The sequence below is a fragment of the Bos grunniens genome, chromosome 5 (genome assembly GCF_055505025.1).
Source record: "Bos grunniens cultivar Pamir isolate PY7600 chromosome 5, Bosgru_T2T1.0, whole genome shotgun sequence".
Taxonomy (NCBI): Eukaryota; Metazoa; Chordata; class Mammalia; order Artiodactyla; family Bovidae; genus Bos; species Bos grunniens.
The window spans coordinates 10,745,609-10,765,500 of record NC_141169.1 but is presented as its reverse complement, the minus strand read 5'-3'; the positions used below and the strand labels follow the sequence as shown (position 1 = coordinate 10,765,500).

General features: G+C 40.7%; 1 protein-coding gene across 12 annotated transcripts in view; it reads right to left on the bottom strand.

Moving 5' to 3' along the window:
• The window catches only part of PTPRQ (protein tyrosine phosphatase receptor type Q), a 295,980-nt gene that overhangs the window by 249,838 nt on the left and 26,250 nt on the right, over positions 1 to 19,892 (bottom strand). For all 12 annotated transcript variants that reach the window (XM_086398851.1, XM_086398846.1, XM_086398848.1 and 9 more), the window contains exons 11-16: positions 19,534 to 19,794; positions 14,513 to 14,643; positions 14,145 to 14,274; positions 12,770 to 12,920; positions 12,240 to 12,346; positions 5,920 to 6,017 (exon numbers count right to left, since the gene is read on the bottom strand). In XM_086398851.1, coding sequence (XP_086254977.1) covers positions 5,920 to 6,017; positions 12,240 to 12,346; positions 12,770 to 12,920; positions 14,145 to 14,274; positions 14,513 to 14,643; positions 19,534 to 19,794 — 878 coding nt within the window. The remainder of the gene's footprint in view (positions 1 to 5,919; positions 6,018 to 12,239; positions 12,347 to 12,769; positions 12,921 to 14,144; positions 14,275 to 14,512; positions 14,644 to 19,533; positions 19,795 to 19,892) is intronic.

Here is a 19,892-nt window from a genome sequence, read left to right as displayed (position 1 = left end):
AGCTATTTGTAAGGCCTCCCCAGACAGCCATTTTGCTTTTTTGCATTTCTTTTCCATAGGGATGGTCTTGATCCCTGTCTCCTGTACAATGTCACGAACCTCAGTCCATAGTTCATCAGGCACTCTATCTATCAGATCTAGGCCCTTAAATTTATTTCTCACTTCCACTGGATAATCATAAGAGATTTGATTTAGGTCATACCTGAATGGTCTAGTAGTTTTCCCTACTTTCTTCAATTTAAGTCTGAATTTGGCAATAAGGAGTTCATGATCTGAGCCACAGTCAGCTCCTGGTCTTGTTTTTGTTGACTGTATAGAGCTTCTCCATCTTTGGCGGCAAAGAATATAATCAATCTGATGTCAGAGCTGACCGTCTGGTGATGTCCATGTGTAGAGTCTTCTCTTGTGTTGTTGGAAGAGGGTGTTTGCTATGACCAGTGCATTTTCTTGGCAAAACTCTATTAGTCTTTGCCCTGCTTCATTCCATATTCCAAGGCCAAATTTGCCTGTTACTCCAGGTGTTTCTTGACTTCCTACTTTTGCATTCCAGTCCCCTATAATGAAAAGGACATCTTTTGGGGGTGTTAGTTCTAAAAGGTCTTGTAGGTCTTCATAGAACCGTTCAACTTCAGCTTCTTCAGCATTACTGGTTGGGGCATAGACTTGGATTACTGTGATATTGAATGGTTTGCCTTGGAAACGAACAGAGATCATTCTGTCATTTTTGAGATTGCATCCAGGAACTGCATTTCAAACTCTCTTGTTGACCATGATGGCTACTCCATTTCTTCTGAGGGATTCCTGCCCGCAGTAGTAGATGTAATGGTCATCTGAGTTAAATTCACCCACTCCAGTCCATTTTAGTTCACTGATTCCTAGAATGTCTACATTCACTCTTGCCATCTCTTGTTTGACCACTTCCAATTTGCCTTCATTCATGGACCTGACATTCCAGGTTCCTATGCAGTATTGCTCTTTACAGCATCGGACCTTGCTTCTATCACCAGTCACATCCACAGCTGGGTATTGTTTCTGCTTTGGCTCCATCCCTTCATTCTTTCTGGAGTTATTTCTCCACCGATCTCCAGTAGCATATTGGGCACCTCCTGACCTGGGGATTTTCTCTTTCATTATCCTATCATTTTGCCTTTTCATACTGTTCATGGGGTTCTGAAGGCAAGAATACTGAAGTAGTTTGCCATTCCCTTCTCCAGTGGACCACATTCTGTCAGATCTCTCCACCATGACCCTCCCATCTTGGGTTGCCCCACGGGCATGGCTTAGTTTCACTGAGTTAGACAAGGCTGTGGTCCTAGTGTGATTAGATTGACTAATTTTCTGTGAGTATGGTTTCAGTGTGTCTGCCCTCTGATGCCCTCTTGCAACACCTACCGTCTTACTTGGGTTTCTCTTACCTTGGGCGTGGGGTATCTCTTCACGGCTACTCCAGCAAAGCACAGCCGCTGCTCCTTACCTTGGACGAGGGGTATATCCTCACCGCCGCCCTTCCTGACCTTCAACGTGGGATAGCTCAGGATAGGCCGTCCTGCGCCCGCGCAGCCATGGTTCCTTGGACGTGGGGTTGGTCCTCCTGGCCGCCGCCCCTGGCCTCAGACGCCAGGTAGCTCCTCTCGGCTGTTCCTGCACCATCGCAGCCTGGCACTCTTGGCCGCTGCCCCTGACCTCGGATGTGGGGTAACTCCTCTTGGCCGCTGCTTTTCGGGCATGCGGTTCTCCCGGCTTCTGCCCCTGACCTTGGACGTGGGGTAGCTCCTCTCAGCCTCGCTTAGTGCCTTTAAAGGCTACTTTAGTGGTGATAAATTTATTTAGCTTTTGCTTGTTTGGGAAACTTATCTTTCCTAATTTCTGATTAATAACCTTGCCAAATAATGTATTATTGGTTGTAGGTTTTTTTTTTTACTTTCAGTAATTTTAATATATCATGCCAGTCCCTTTTGGCCTATAAAGTTTCTGCTAAAAGTTAATCAGTTGAAAGGAGGGTTCCCTTCTAAGTTTTCTCTTGCTGCTTTTAAATTTCTCACTTCTGACATGTTAATTGTGATGTGTCTTGATGTGAGTCTCCTCAAGTTCATCTTGTTTGGATGTCTGTGTTTTCTGGACTTGGTTCCTTTACCAGGCTGAAATTTTTCTCAGCCCTAACTTCTTCAAATAGGTCAACTGGAACTTTCTTTCTCCTACTGGGACCCCTTGAAAAAAGTAAATATTGGTATGCTTAAGAGTACTGGAGTGGGGTGCCACTGCCTTCTCCGAATGTTGTTGCAGACATTCCTTAAGTTACCCTCATTTTTAAAAATTCCGTTTATGTCCTTACTGGGTGATTTCTGCTACCCTGTCTTTCAGACTGCTGATCCATTCTTCTGTATCCTCTAATGCACTGTTGACTCTCCCAGTGTATTTTAAATTTCAGTTATTGCAGTCTTTAATTCTTACCAGTTCTTTATATTTTCTACCTCTTTCTTCAATTTATCACTGTACCCATCAGTTCTTCTCCTCAGTTCAGTGCAGATCTTTATGACTATTACTTTCAATGTCCTTTTGTCAAATTGTTTGTCTCCATTTCATTGAATTATTTTTCTGAAGTTTTGTCTTGTTCCTTCATTTGAAAGGCTTGCCATTGTCCCCCAAGTTTTCCTGTGTTTATTTCTATTTATTAGTTTTACCTAACAAATAGAATTGATGCTTTCAAAGCATCAAAGAATCGATGCTTCTGAATTGTGGTGCTAGAGAAGAGAGCCTTGAGAATCCCTTGGACAGCAAAAAGATCAAACTAATCAATCCTAAAGGAAATCAACTCTAAATATTCATTGGAAAGACCAATGCTGAAGCTCTAATACTCTGGCTACCTGAAGCCAAGAGCCCACTCACTGGAAAAGACCCTAATCTGGGAAAGATTGAGGGCAAGAGGAGAAGAGGGCAACAGAGGATGAGATGGTTGGATGGTATCACTGACTCAATGGACATGAGTTTGAGCAAACTTCTGGAGACAGTAAAGGACAGGGAAGTCTGGTGTGCTGCAGTTCATGGGGTAGCAAAGAGCTGGACACGACTTAGTGACTGAACAACAACAATCAGATGTATCAGTTACATCTCCCAGTCTTGAAAGAGTGGCTTTATTTAGAAGGTTTTCTGTGATGCTCAGTGGCACAGTCCTCCCAGATGCCCCTGGAGTGTCTTCCATGTGAGCGGTGCATGCCCTCCGTGGGCCATGCTCACTGCAGGTCCACTTGGGTGGGACCAGTTCCCAGTGTGACCGGCTGTGAGGCCCAGTGGCAACTGCTGCAAGTATACTGTTGTACAAAACTGATCCCCCAGGAGGGGGTTGCTTAGGAGGGCACTGGGGCCGTCCAAATCCACCTGCTGTATGGAACAGGTTAGGAGTCACGTTGGAGAATCTAGCCATGGTGGATGGGTGAGCAGGACTGACCCTCAGGGAACACTGGGGCAGGGCATATGGTGTTGGTTAGGTTGACTGAGAGTGATAGAAATGGTGTCTGCCAGCACCTGCCCAGCTAGGTGGAAGGACAGTTTAGAAAAAAAAAAGCTGCACCTACCAGTACTTCCATTCCCAAAGAAAGTTCCACCAGATCCCTGCCCTTCCAGAACACACCCTAATACTAGTCAATGAATCTTCTCTTATGACCTAGCTGTTTTTCAAGCCACTGCCTCTTCCCTGGGACTCAGAATCAGTGAGTTTGTGTGAGAGCTCTTCAAGAGGAGGGTCTCGATATTCCACAGCCTTCTGGATTTCCCAGATAGAAGCCCTGCTGGTTTTCAAAGCCAGATGTCATGTGGCTCTTCTACCCATGCAGGTCCCCCAGGCTGGGGAGCCTTCCATGGGGCTCAGGCCCCTTACTCCTCAAGGGGGACCTCTGTTGGGACAGTACTCCCCACTTGTGGGTTACCACACAGGGCGTGTGGGTTCTAACTAGACTGCATCTCTGCCCCTCCTACCCATCTCAATGTGGCCTACTCTTTATATCCTTAATTGTAGAAAATCTGTTCTGCTAGTCATTACGTGACTCTCAGAGATAGTTATTCTATATGTAGCTGTAGTTTTCGCGTGTCTATGGGAGGAGGTGAGCTCAGGGTCTTCCTACTCCACCATCTGGATCCAGACTCTCATAATCTCTCTATTTTAAAACCTGCTAATTAGCCAATTTAATTCCATCTGCTTCCCCTTTACCATGTAATATAACATATTTCAGGTTCTGTGAATTAGGCTGGATCTTTGGAAGGTCATTATTCTGCCCACTACACAACCCTCTTTGTCTTTAGTACCAGCTACTATAAATAAATAAATGTGGATTCTTTTTATGTCTATCATATAATAACTATTATCTTGTTTCTCATTCTGAACTGTAATTGTTAAGAAATCAAACTCGGATATAAAACTCAGATGTACTAATTAGTTCATTTCAAGTGTCTGGCAATTTTACTGCTCTGGTTCCTTTTAGATGTATTGATTCTATAAATTATTAAATTCTATATTGCTTTTCACTTTCAGGAAACACCTTTTGTTGTATCTGCTCAAATTCTAATGACTCTATAACCCCCACCATCCATAGATCCAGAGCCATCATTTTCACACGACATGGGGCCTGCAACAGTTGGCTGAAACTGGACTGGGTGTCTAATATTTGGAATAATCACAGTCCCTTCCTTGGGAATTTAGGGAGCACCTGTCTTTTCTGTGGCTCATAATATACCATTTATGCTTAGAAGTTGTGCATGGCATTCTTCCACTCATCCCATGGTTTGCTTAGCAGAGAAAGTTGGTCATCAGGAAAAATGAGTAAAAATAAATTAAGGCTAATGAGCAGAAAGAAGTAGACAGACATTAAGAAAACAATCCCTGTGGTCTCAATGGCCTTAAATATCTGATTCTGATTTTTCCAAACACCCAGTCTTTGCCTTTGTCTCCATGAGGCACTCTTTCATTAATATGATAAATTTCTTAACTATTTTAGGTTGTTTTCTTTTCTTTATAACTAAAACCACCATCTCCTACTACTACCAAAGTGTGGAAAACTTGTTTGCCCCCATAGATTACAAAGCAACAGTGCTATCCCCAAGGACTTCCCTGGTGGTCAGTGGCTAAGACACTGAGCCCCCAGTGCAAGGTGGGGGCTGGGTTCAATTCCTGGTCAAGGGACTGGATTCCACATGGTGCCACAGGAATTCACACGCTGCAGCTGAGAGTCCACGAGCTGCCTCTAAAGATCCCACATGCCATAATGAAGATTAAAGACCTGGAGTAGTCACATAAATAATTTTTTAAATAAACACATAGTTTTAAAACAAAAAAATAATGCTATCTCCAGAAGCTTACTCACCCTGAAAACCATACAATGCAGGATGTTGGGTGTATATAATATATTCTCACTTGATGCCAGGTTACATTATTAACCACAAAGAGCAACAAAAAAATGCATGCATTTATATCACAGACAATTAAAAAGCAGCTTCTTTGTACCTCTTTCTCTCCTACCCTCTGGGTTGCAAGTCTCCACTCAACTACATCTGTAGGATGGAGCTGAAAGGAAGATCGTAGCACATCACCCAGCTTTAACTTCTGGAATCTTTGCTGTGACTGGTGCTGTCACAGAAGCACTGTCCTTCAGCACCATCATTCCTTTATTCACAACTTTGTACTACACATGCACACATCTGTCTCCATTGGAAAACCCAAAGTTTTCCAATGTACATTTAAAGTCAAGTACCAGCTTTTACTCAAATTCGAAAAACTCCCATGACAATTTTGTACTTATAAAGCAACACATAGAAAACTTATTTTGGAGGAAAACCTTACAGTAAAGGAGAGGCATCATAATTTCTTAAGCTATTAATGTAAAAAGAAGGACAAAAAAAGAGTGAAATCATGCATGACAGCAACTTCACCTGAAACTTCTCAAAACCTCCTTGTGGGAGTTTCCAAGACAAATATATTGTGTTTTCTTCCTGCCCCAAAATCAGTAAATCTGATGGTGGGTCTGGATCTAGGACAAGGAAATAAAATATGGAAAGAAATCTTAAAAACAAAGAAGCAAGCGAACATTTCTATCATCATGGTATCTAACCTTGGCCCTCACACTATGGAAGAGAGGCAGGGTAATCAGGTTTTTCTAATCAGCTTTAGCACCATGTGAGAGTCTCGGTCTTCTCATCTCTACAATGCTGGAAGAGGAAAAAATTTTTCTAGAAAGCCTTTTTTCACAATAAAACTACATGGATTTCATATTTATTTTTTGCATAGCAGAATTCAGTATGAAATTATTAGAAGTGAGATTTTTAACTGAGAATTTTATGCACTGCATAAATTAAGAGATATATCTAACCCCCTTAAGTTTCCAAACTCCTTTTTCCTTTAAACATTTTTATCTGAGGAGGTTCTAGAAACTTATTTTTCAAATCAGTAGTATATCCCTACTTCTAATTTATATTTCAAACTGAAGTGTGGCATTTCTTTCCTTAACTGGAAGAAATATAATGCTAAAATTTTATTGGAATAATCTCATCTCTAAAATTCAAATTTTATAAGAATTATTTTTCTTACTTATAGATTTAAGTTTATATGAATTCAATCAGTGGTAAATTTAAACCTGTATCACTGATTGACAGTCTTTTTTACTCTATTTTTCTTTTATGCATATTCCCTTTCAGCTGGAATTATTAATAACTGCTTACCATCCCCCCATATTCCCGTGATATATCTAGGTTTATTTCATATCATTATTAATATCCCATCTGCTTCCAAATGGATTTGAGGTGGCTTGCAAAAAATGAGAGGCATAAAAAGACCAAAAAATATTAATTGACAGTGAAAGACAAAAGTCAAATTGTAAAGTGGAGAGAGTACAGGGACGGGGGGAAGGTTGCCAGATTTGTTTGGGAAAACACAGCCAAAGCAAAAACCTCTTAAAACGCAGAATGTACTGTTAATCCCAGGGTAGAAACAACGAGCTTGAGGTCCAAGTAGAATCATGATACAAAGCCAAAGAGCCAAGAATGGGAGGGTCAGAGTCCTTCCTATGTCATAGTGGCCTTTCCACTAAAGCAGAATGGTTACAAGGACAGGATGTGATGTCAGGCAAATGTGGGTTTGAAGCTCTATCATCCTATAAAAGCTACTGAAATTCTCTAAACCTCAGCTTCCTCATCTGAAAAAAAAAAGAAAAATGCATCTCAACATGACCGGTAGAATGAAGGTTGTGAAGGTTGTGGTTGAGAACTAGATGACAAATAGCACGGAAACTGCTTAGCAAAGCTCCTGACAAAGAACAAGCAATCTGTGATAACCAGAGTGATGACAAGGTGACAATGGCAATGACGACAGTAACAATAACACAAACAAATCTAAGCAGCGATCTAAGATGCTTTCTCCAAGACAAAACAATACAAGGCTTTTTTTTTTTAAATGCCTTTTCCCATCTATTTCTGATGTTCTAGGATGATCTTTGTGAGAGGCAGCAGAGTGTCGTCTCAGTCTGAGAGTTAGATACCTGGGTTAAACCTCACACCCCTGAGCCTTAACCTACAGTTTAGGTCACCCAGGGAGATTAAACACAGTGGTGGAGAGATCTGACAGAATGTGGTCCACTGGACAAGGAAATGGCAAACCACTTCAGTATTCTTGCCTTCAGAACCCCATGAACAGTATGAAAAGGCAAAATGATAGGATAATGAAAGAGAAACTCCTCAGATCAGTAGGGGCCCAATATGCTACTGGAGATCAGTGGAGAAATAACTCCAGAAAGAATGAAGGGATGGAGCCAAAGCAAAAAGAATACTCAACTGTGGATGTGACTGGTGATAGAAGCAAGGTCCGATGCTGTAAAGAGCAATATTGCACAGGAACCTGGAATGTCAGGTCCATGAATCAAGGCAAATTGGAAGTGGTCAAACAAGAGATGGCAAGAGTGAATGTCGACATCCTAGGAATCAGCGAATTAAAATGGACTAGAATGGGTGAATTTAACTCAGATGACCATTATATCTACTACTGCGGGCAGGAATCCCTCAGAAGAAATGGAGTGGCCATCATGGTCAAGAAAAGAGTATGAAATGCAGTACTTGGATGCAATCTCAAAAATGACAGAATGATCTCTGTTCGTTTCCAAGGCAAACCGTTCAGTATCACAGTAATCCAAGTCTATGCCCCAACCAGTAATGCTGAAGAAGCTGAAGTTGAACGGTTCTATGAAGACCTACAAGACCTTTTAGAACTAACACCCAAAAAAGATGTCCTTTGCATTATAGGGGACTGGAGTGCAAAAGTAGGAAGTCAAGAAACACCTGGAGTAACAGGCAAATTTGGCCTGGGAATACGGTATGAAGCAGGGCAAAGACTAATAAGAGTTTTGCCAAGAAAATGCACTGGTCATAGCAAACACCCTCTTCCAACAACACAAAAGAAGACTCTATACATGGACATCATCAGATGGTCAACACTGAAATCAGATTGATTATATTCTTTGCAGCCAAAGATGGAGAAGCTCTATACAGTCAACAAAAACAAGACCAGGAGCTGACTGTGGCTCAGATCATGAACTCCTTATTACCAAATTCAGACTTAAATTGAAGAAAGTAGGGAAAACCACTAGACCATTCAGGTATGACCTAAATCAAATCCCTTATGATTATACAATGGAAGTGAGAAATAGATTTAAGGGCCTAGATCTGATAGATAGAGTGCCTGATAAACTATGGACTGAGGTTCGTGACATTGTACAGGAGACAGGGATCAAAACCATCCCCATGGAAAAGAAATGCAAAAAAGCAAAATGGCTGTCTGAGGAGGCTTTACAAACAGCTGTGAAAAGAAGAGAAGTGAAAAGCAAAGGAGAAAAGGAAAGATATAAGCATCTGAATGCAGAGTTCCAAAGAATAGCAAGAAGAGATAAGAAAGCCTTCCTCAGTGACCAATGCAAAGAAATAGAGGAAAACAACAGAATGGGAAAGACTAGAGATCTCTTCAAGAAAATTAGAGATACCAAGGGGACATTTCATGCAAAGATGGGCTCGATAAAGGACAGAAATGGTATGGACCTAAAAGAAGCAGAATATATTAAGAAAAGGTGGCAAGAACATACAGAAGAACTGTACTAAAAAGATCTTCATGACCCAGATAATCACGATGGTGTGATCACTGACCTAGAGCCAGACATCCTGGAATGTGAAGTCAAGTGGGCCTTAGAAAGCATCACTACGAACAAAGCTAGTGGAGGTGATGGAATTCCAGTTGAGCTGTTGCCATCCTGAAAGATGATGCTGTGAAAGTGCTGCACTCAATATGCCAGCAAATTTGGAAAACTCAGCAGTGGCCACAGGACTGGAAAAGGTCAGTTTTCATTCCAATCCCAAAGAAAGGCAATGCCAAAGAATGCTCAAACTACCACACAATTGCACTCATCTCATATGCTAGTCAAGTAATGCTCAAAATTCTCCAAGCCAGGCTTCAGCAATACGTGAACCGTGAACTTCCAGATGGTCAAGCTGGTTTTAGAAAAGGCAGAGGATCAGATCAGATCAGTCGCTCAGTCATGTCCGACTCTTTGCAACCCCATGAATCGCAGCACGCCAGGCCTCCCTGTCCATCACCAACTCCCGGAGTTCACTCAGACTCACATCCATCGAGTCAGTGATGCCATACAGCCATCTCATCCTCTGTCGTCCCCTTCTCCTCCTGCCCCCAATCCCTCCCAGCATCAGAGTCTTTTCCAATGAGTCAACTCTTCACATGAGGTGGCCAAAGTACTGGAGTTTCAGCTTTAGCATCATTCCTTCCAAAGAAATCGCAGGGCTGATCTCCTTCAGAACGGACTGGTTGGATCTCCTAGCAGTACAAGGGACTCTCAAGAGTCTTCTCCAACACTGCAGAGCAACCAGAGATCAAATTGCCAACATCTGCTGGATCATGGAAAAAGCAAGGGAGTTCCAGAAAAACATCTATTTCTGCTTTATTGACTATGCCAAAGCATTTTACTGTGTGGATCACAATAAACTGTGGGAAATTCTGAGAGAGATGGGAATACCAGACCACCTGACCTGCCTGTTGAGAAATCTGTATGCAGGTCAGGAAGCAACAGTTAGAACTGGACATGGAACAACAGACCAGTTCCAAATAGGAAAAGGAGTACATCAAGACTGTATATTGTCACCCTGCTTATTTAACTTATATGCAGAGTAAATCATGAGAAACACCGGGCTGAAAGAAGCACAAGCTGGAATCAAGCTTGCCGGAAGAAATATCAATAACCTCAGATATGCAGATGACACCACCCTTATGACAGAAAGTGAAGAGGAACTAAAAAGCCTCTTGATGAAAGTGAAAGAGGAGAGTGAAAAAGTTGGTTTAAAGCTCAACATTCAGACTACGAAGATCATGGCATCTGGTCCCATCACTTCATGGGAAATAGATGGGGAAACAGTGGAAACAGTGTCAGACTTTATTTTTTGGGGCTCCAAAATCAGTGCAGATTGTGACTGCAGCCACGATATTAAAAGACGCTTAGTCCTTGGAAGGAAAGTTATGACCAACCTAGATAGCATATTCAAAAGCAGAGACATTACTTTGCCAACAAAGGTCCATCTAGTCAAGTCTATGGTTTTTCCAGTGGTCATGTATGGATGTGAGAGTTGGACTGTGAAGAAAGCTGAGCACCAAAGAATTGATGCTTTTGAACTGTGGTGTTGGAGAAGACTCTTGAGAGTCCCTTGGACTGCAAGGAGATCCAACCAGTCCATTCTGAAGGAGATCAGCCCTGGGATTTCTTTGGAGGGAATGATGCTAAAGCTGAAACTCCAGTACTTTGGCCACCTCATGTGAAGAGTTGACTCATTGGAAAAGACCCTGATGCTGGGAGGGATTGGGGGCAGGAGGAGAAGGGGACGACAGAGGATGAGATGGCTGTATGGCATCACTGACTCGATGGACGTGAGTCTGAGTGAACTCTGGGAGTTGGTGATGGACAGTGAGGCCTGGCATGCTGCGATTCATGGGGTCGCAAAGAGTCGGACACGACCGAGGGACTGAACTGAACTTAAGCACCTGGGCTTCCCAGGTAGCACTAGTGGTAAAGAACCCGCCTACCAATTCAGGTTAGATGTAAGACATGCCAGTTCGATTCCTAAGTCAGGAAGATCCCCTGGAGAAGGGAAGGGCAATCCGTGCCAGGATTCTTGCCTAGAGAATCCCATGGACAGGGAAACTGGTGGGCTAGGGTTCATAGGGTCGCATAGAGTCAGACACGACTAAAGCAACTTAGCACAGCACAGTCACCATGCTGGGGTACGACAGTGCTCAGACTTTTTTAGTTTATTTTCCAGAATTGTTTTGACTGTTGCTGCATTTTCCAGTGTTTTCTCTTCCTCCACACTGCAAACCCTAATACGAAGCCTCCTTTCACACTTAGGGCATGGGTACTTGAGCACACATTTGTGTGACTGTGACCCACAAGTAACAGGGAGCTTTGGAACATCCGCGTGTGTTCAGGGCAGGCAGACATGTAAGCGATGCTAACAAGGTCAGAGGATGCAAACTGAACCCAATAAATGAAATTGAAAAGACAACACCATCTATTTTTTCTAGTTTCAGAGTTTCATTTTTCATAAAATATTAATAGTCAAAACATTAGAAAAATATTAAGTTGTTCATGATGACAATACCTTAGGGTTTTAGAGTACTCTGAACTTTTCACAAAAAGCTTTGCATGTGATTTTAGTAACAAGAGTTTATACCCAGGCAGGAATAATTATTCTCACTGTTTAGGTGAGAACTTCATAGTTTTGCCCAAGGTCACAATAAATGACAGAGAAAGGACTATAATTCAGGCATTCTCCAAGTGAAATGCCCCATCTCTTCAAGCCATAGTGTCATAAACCACTTCTATTTTAATTGATGGTTAACTAGATATTGGGGTTTCCCAGGTGGTGCCAGTGGTAAAGAATCTGTCTTCCAATATAGAAGATGCAAGAGCCATAGGTTGGATTCCTGGATTGGGAAGACCCTCTGGAGAAGGAAATGGCAACCCACTCCAGTATTCTTGCCTAAAAAATGCCATGGACAGGAGCCTGGTGGGCTGCAGCCCATGGAGTCGCAGAGTCAGACACAACTGAGCCTGCACACACACACACACAACTAGTTATTGACTTTAAACGCAACAATTTCCCTTATTTTTCCTTAACCCATGAAAAGTTAATCAAATATAAAATGGACTTACAAGTGCTAACCATGAGGACAGTAGGCTGGCTTCTCTTCAGTCCCTTAGTAGCTACAATGCTAATTAAAAAATCAGTCCCCGGAGAAAGGCTGTTAAATGTGAATGTCCTACACATTAAAGAAAAATCACCCATTAAGATATTTAGCTCAGAAACATTTGGAATTTTATGTATTTTTTTTTTAATTTCTATTATGGACACAATTTTCTATGCTTAAACACGAATGGCTATTTGGAAATCATAGCTTCTTAAGTGGATAAATTTAAGTCAAAAAGTGTATATGTCATGCAGACAAGCATGATGGTATCCTGAATTAATTCATTACTATCTATCCACATACATAATTTGGCACTGTACATCAGATTTAGTTATTCTAATCACACTACAGTCCAAAAAGTTGTCCTGAAAACTCTTATAAATTCTATTTATACTACGCTACTAAAACAACTTTCTAAAAGCACATATAAAATGCTAATTTTGTGTTTCATGTAACTTAACATGATATGTTTTAATCTTTTTAATGCTTTCATACCTTTTTGTGGAAGGCAGGATTTCTTCTTTCATTAAGCTTTCACTGGATATTGAAACAACATATCCATCCAGAAGACTTCTGGCTGGAGGCCAACTAATGGTTACTGCATTTGAAGTCCTACTATGATTCAGAAATTCAACCGCACTGGGGGCTGTATCATTTAAAACATACACATAAAATAACATTTTCTACCATACAAAGCACCTATTTTAAAACTGCTTTGGACTTCTTTGACTCTGCAAACTCTGAGGGTAACCAAGATATTCCTTTTATTCCTCCTGGTAGATATGAGAAGTTAAAAGTCAAGAGAGTGCAAAAAAAAAAAAAAAAAACCCAGCAAGAATCATTTTAAACATTGAAACAGAACTTATGTGTACCCCAGCAGCGCTGTATTCAGCATTTACCCTGCCTCTATAATGTAGAAAGAGGTGATATCTGGGTTTAGTGTAACCACCCACCTCAGAAATGCTTATAAAGATTTTCAAGGCATCATTCCAGTTAAATACCAAATAGTAACAAGGTCAGTCAACAGGAAAGTTCATTGCCATCTAAATATGAAATACTTCCCTTATTTTTCTGAAGAAAAATGTTAATATAGTATATATGTTTTATTTCTCCTTTAAAATTCTTCCAAGTATGGGAAAGTGAAAAAGCTGCCAAGATATTCTCTCTCATGTCTGTTCTTTATTATTACAATAAAAGAACACCAGACGTGACCAGTTTCTAAATATATAAATCAATCTTCCCATGCCATCAGTGTCAAGAATAACTAAAATAGTTATTTTAGTTGAACAGTTGACAATTTTACTTAACCTAGATTTGAAAATGTACACATTTTGCATACACCCTTTCCAGTTATCCTTTATTTCATTTGACTACCAGGAATAAGTCACCATCTGCCATTGGGAATAAGTTGCTAACACTGGGGAAATGGCACACTCCATTGTCTGTTTAACTGAACAGTGGAAACATTAAATCACAAAGGGAGACTCTGGCCAGAACCCCGGCAGTTAGCAGTTAGCAACTCTATTGTCTGGAAATACACATAACAAAAGAGGCTGTGCTAATTCATACAAGGGGAAGTAGAAAAAGAGACAAGAGGCAATACTGCCTGCCCATAAAGAAAATTTGTAAAGAATAAACTGTTTACTAATTCTTCTCTATAAGAACCAAATGAATATTTGAACATTGAAACTTATAAAATGAAGTCAATGAAACCTGGCTAAATAAATTTTTTTAAAAAAAAGAAAATAATATATAAAACAAAGCATTTTTATGGAATCCTGATTATATTAATAAAGTATTTTTGAAAAGTGGAAATGTTTTAAAAAATTGAACATTAAAATAATATCAAAAATGATTACACAAGCTGTACCTGTCTGTATTTCTTTTATGTAGGGAGAACTGTCTTTAAAACCTTCTTTTTCAGTGCGAATTGAAAAGGTGTACACGGTGGCAGGATCCAGGTTAGAGAAGATTGCAGCTTCTTGAGATACCTTCTGGACCTGACAATCCAAAAGAATAACTTACCAAGTGTTCATTTAAGAAACATTCCACAATCAAACACAAGCAAAAAAGAGAAAAAATTGGGGGTTATTTAATTTTACTATCCAACATGTTGTTGTGTCCGACTCTGTGACCTCATGGACCGTAGCACGCCAGACCATCTGATCTGATGGAAGCATGAGTAATCTTGGTTTCAGCATGAAAGTTTAATTCCTCTGAGAGTCCCTTATAACATACCATGAAAGCAGCAGCACAGTTTACACATGTGATTTCATAATGCTGAAAATTCCCATCAGCTCGATTCCAGAAAATTTCAATGGAAGAGTCCGTAACTTTGCCCTCATGGAGATTTGATGGTGCTTCCAGACCTACGCAAAACACATAAAACACTAAATTGCTCCTGGATGTTTTCTAACCAGCTTTTTCTTTTATTTGTCCCTTCAAAGAGAGTAAAAAGCGCAGCACACAAAAAAAGGACAATGTAGTTTAGTAATGAATTATCTCTATCCTAATTAAAAACAGTGTCTATACATTTAATAACTTATCAAATGATACTCAATTGTACTCAGAGTCACTGGAAACACCATTGCATGCAGCTCACTCTGATGCTACAGCAAAAACTAGGTGAGAGCAAATTCATAGGAGCAAATGCACAATATTCAAAGGAGGAAAATGAAATTAAAGCTTTCTGAAACTACTAAAACACAACAGAGACAGAAATATGAAGGCTAGACAAAGAAGTAAAAGAATTCCTTTGTCCCAAATATTGGCTGAAGTTAAAAACAAATTTTATCTGATGAGTTTTAGTGTTTTCTTTTCCCAATTTAAAGATTTCATCCAGCATAAAGGAAAACTATTATTTTTAAAAAACTGAAAAATGTCAGCTTTAGAGTATTGTCTTATATACTGGTATTTCTGCTACTGATATAATGATATTGATATAGTTAGAGGATCAAGTATTACTTATTTTTAAAGACAAGAACTGTAAAACAGAATGTTGCCCACAATGGTTCATAATATAAGAGCCAGAGAATATAAATATTAGAAGTACATAAAAATTACAAGCTAAAGTAAAATACAAACATATATCTGACCTGATTATAGATATGTTAAAAGGCTATTAGAATACATGATTTATGACATCAGCTTGGGATTATTTTGTGCAAAAATTGAGTTTAAACAATAATGGAAGGATTACAACTTGGGGGAAAAAGATACATAATGCAACATGGTATAATAACATATGCGAAGATGTGTAATCAGGAAAAGCAAATCATTAAGAACCTTGACACTTATTTATATTTATAGTCAGAAATATAATGATTTTAGGACACCACGCAATTTTTGTATGGCGTTTATTACTGCTTGCCATCAATTTCTACATAAAGTGGACACGTGTGTGCTCAGTCATGTCCAACTCTTTGTGACCTTATGAACCGTAGCCCACCAGGCTCCTCTCTCCAAAGGATTTTCCAGATAAGAATACTGGAGTGGGTTGCCATTTGCTCTTCCAGGGGATCTTCCCCACCCAGAGATCAAACCTGTGTCTCCTGTATCAGCAGATGGAATCTTTACCACTGAGCCACCATGGAAGCCCTGGAGGAAAGGGACCCACATACACTGTCCATGGGAAAATACATTGGTACAGTCACTATAAAGAAAAGTCTCTGAAAGCCAAAAAAAAAATACTGAAGAAAGCTAAGCCTAGGATGTGACATTCCTACACCTGGGTCTATATCCCAACAAAACCATAGTTGAAAAGACACATTAACCCCAACTTTTACTACAGCACTACTTACGATAGCCAACACAGAGAACCAGCAAAATGCCCACCAACCCATTCAAGCTCAAAGAAGATGTGGTGTGGACTATTACTCAGCCACAAAAAAAAACACATGAAATTATGCCATTGGTAGCCACAGGGATGGCCCTCGGAGGATGACACTAAGAGAAGTCAGCCACATCAGGAGGCATACGACGTTCCATCTAGGCAAAATGGAAAAGGAGACACAAATAAACTAATTTCAAGAGATTCTGAGAATTCAACATAGGATTCAAAAAAAAGTAAAGGGCCAGGGATGAATTAGGAGGTCAGGACTAATATATGGAGGTCCCCAGTGGCTCAGTGGTAAAGAATCCAAGTGCCAAAGCACGAGATGTGGGTTCATTCCCTGGGTCGGGAAGATCCCCTGGAGGAAGGCATGGCAACTCACTCCAGTATTCTTCCCTGGAAAATCCCATGGACAGAGGAGCCTGGAGGGCTATAGCCACAGGATCGCAAAGAGTTGGACATGGCTGAAGCAAGTGAGCACGCACACACATACACACACACGACTAACACGTACACGGAAATCTGTATCTGTAACAGATAATCCACAAGGATTATCGTCTTTCCTTCTATCCCCAAGGACCTGATGTTCAGCACAGGGAACTCTGCTCGACCTTCTGCAATAACTTCTATGGCAACAGAATCCAAAAGAATAGGTCTGGTGTTTGTATGTGTTCACACACCATAACTGAACCAGGCGGTTGTACACTAACAAGAAGCACATTAGAAATCAACTATACTCCAACATACCATCAGCCTGAAATTAAAGAAAAGGAAAAGAAAAAAAATCCATGCCTAGTTTATCCCCTCTGACCTCCCTGACTTGGGTTGCTATCCTATACCCTGGAGCCTGAGCAGGCTTGTATCCCAAGGCTGGACTAGGGGAGGTCAAGACAGTCAGTCAGGGTGTCTTTAATTCAGTCTTCTCTTAAACCTGGATGATTTGCTCTGGCTGGGACCAGAGTCCATAGCACACCCAAAGGATGGTGGCCTGACCCTCTGGCTTTGGGGACCTTGGAAAAGTCACTCAGCCTCTACATCTCTTGGTGCTTGGGTTCCCAGCTCAAGCTTCCTTCCTGAGAGTGCAGCCTCCTAAGCTCAGGTAGCTAAGCATCCTCTGCAGGGTGATGTGGTCCAGGTTGGGATTAGTCCAGATAAGGGTTTGAAGCTTTAGAAGAAGGAAGTAGTGAGTCACAAGCCCTTGGGTGTTGGCTCTAATTTACAGCCCAGGACTTTCCCCGAGGCTCTGCTGTCGCCGTGTGGGCACTCTCTGTAACTACAACTTGACAACAAGAGCTTACTGGAACCTCCAATCCCTGGCGGCTCAGATGATAAACAATCTGGCCGCAATTCAGGAGACCAAGAGTGTGATCCCTCAGTTGGGAAGATCCCCTGGAGAAGGAAACAACAGCCCACTCCAGTATTCTTGCCTGGAGAATTTCATGGACAGGGGAGCCTGGCAGGCTACAATCCATAGGGTCGCAAAGAGCTGGACATGACTAAACTATGGGAGTTGGTGATGAACAGGGAGGCCTGGCGTGCTGCAATTCATGGGGTCACAAAGAGTGGGACACGACTGAGTGACTGAAATGAACTGAACTGAAGAGACTAACACTTCTACTTCCAATCTACGGGGCCTGGGTGGCTGCTAAGGACAGCTGCCCTCAGGAAACGTCCTGGAGCAGATATTACAGAAATAAATTCCAAACACCACCGACTTTTACAAAGCCAATTGCAACAGGCAAAAGTTCCTCACTCCATTTAAGGGAAAAAGAAAAACAACCCAAACTACCAAAGGACAAGATGCTCAGCATCCTTAATTATTACAGGAATGCCAATCAAAATTACAATGAGAAATCAAATCCCACCAGTCAGAATAGCCATCCTCACAAGTCTACAAACAATAAATGAAGGAGAAAGCCTGGAGGGAAGGGAACCCACATACACTGTTGGTGGGTATATATATTGGCACAGTCACTATAAAAGACAATCTCCGAATGCCAGGAAAAAAAAAAAAAAAACAAGAGAGCTAAGCCTAGAATTTGACATTCCCACACCTGGGCCTATATCCCAAGAAAACCATAATTCAGTAAGACACATGCACCCCAACATTCACTGCAGCACTACTTACAACAGCCAAAACACAGAACCAGCAGAATGCCCACCACCCCATTCAAGCTCAGAGAAGATGTGGTGTGTGCATGCAGTGGACTATTACTCAGCCACAAACACACATGAGCTTCCGCCACTGGTAGCCACAGGGAGGGACCTCGGAGGGTGACACTAAGTGAAGTCAGCCACACAGAGGAAGACAATAGCATATGATGTCCCCTCTAGGCAAAACAAAAAAAGATACATATGAACTAATTTATAACACAAAAAGAAACTCTGAGAATTCAAACATAAAGTTCAAAAAAAAAAAAAAGAAAAAAACTGAAGGGCCAAGAATGAATTAGGTGTGTGTGGACTAACATATACACAGAAATCTGTGTACCTGTAATATATAATCCACAAGGATTATTTTTGTTCCTTCCACCCATCCATTATCCATCCATCCACAAAGAACTAATGTTCAGCACTTGGCACTTTGCTCAAGCTTCTGCAATAACTTCCAAGGCAAAAGAATCCAAAAGAGAATAGCTATGATATACCCATACGTATCATCACTGAACCAGGAGGCTGTATACTGAAAACAAGCACAATACTGCTCCAACATACTATTGGCATAAAGTTAAAGAAAAGGAAAAAAAGCCATGTTTATCCCTCCAGCCTCCCTGAGCTGGGCTGCCATCCCATCCCTGGAGCCTGAGCAGGCTTGGGTCCCAAGATTAGACTATGGTGGGGTCAAATTTCAAGTATTCCAAATGTTCAAAATTAATATCTGTAGAATTTTTAAGTGACTTAAAATCAATGTGAATCTCAAAATGTAAAGTATTCGTATGCACACATATTATACATAATAATTTAAAATATTCAAAGAGACGAAGAAAATATACACTAGTTTTTTCTAGACAAATGGCAGCATGAGTATACACTATAAAAGTGTACATTTATAATGTATACTTATCATGTGCTTTAAGAGACACCATCAGGGCTCCCAGACTCCCAAAGTATGGTCTAGTTTTCATAATTTGCCTAAAAATTACTCACATTCCTCACTCTTGGATTAAGCCACTGAAAGTTCCAATTAATATGCACATGTGGTTTTTTGGTGATAGATAAGAAAAACTTTGTGACTTCTCAATTTTAAACAAGGTTAGCTCTAACTGTATAGTCGGCAATTACAGATCAGGCTCAGTAATGAGGTTTTTGCAATTGTTTTAAAAGATCTTTGAAATTGATTGCAGTACAGTGAACACAGAATACTAATTTGAAATGACACACAAAAGCAAAATCGAGAAGCACCTTAGGCAACTCCTAAAATACTTACATGTTTTTACTGCAGGTACATAATATATATTACTTAATTTAGTCCCACTGATGGTAGAAACAAAGAAATTATATTCTGTGCCTGGGGTTAAATTGTCAACAGTTATTTTGTTGTCTTGTTTCCAAAGCCTGGTTACGTTTGGGCCTCGGTCACTTGCAATATGTATGCCATCAAACACTCCAATATCAGGCATCTGAACAAATAAGGTCACAGAGGTACTATGGCTTTCATAAGGGATAACAATCTGAACTGGTTTGGGCTCTGAAAGATAGAGAGAGATATTTGTAATTAAAATGGTCTTAAAACTTTCACATTTTCTAACATGTTCTAGAATTTGTGAAACAATTAAATGCTTATGT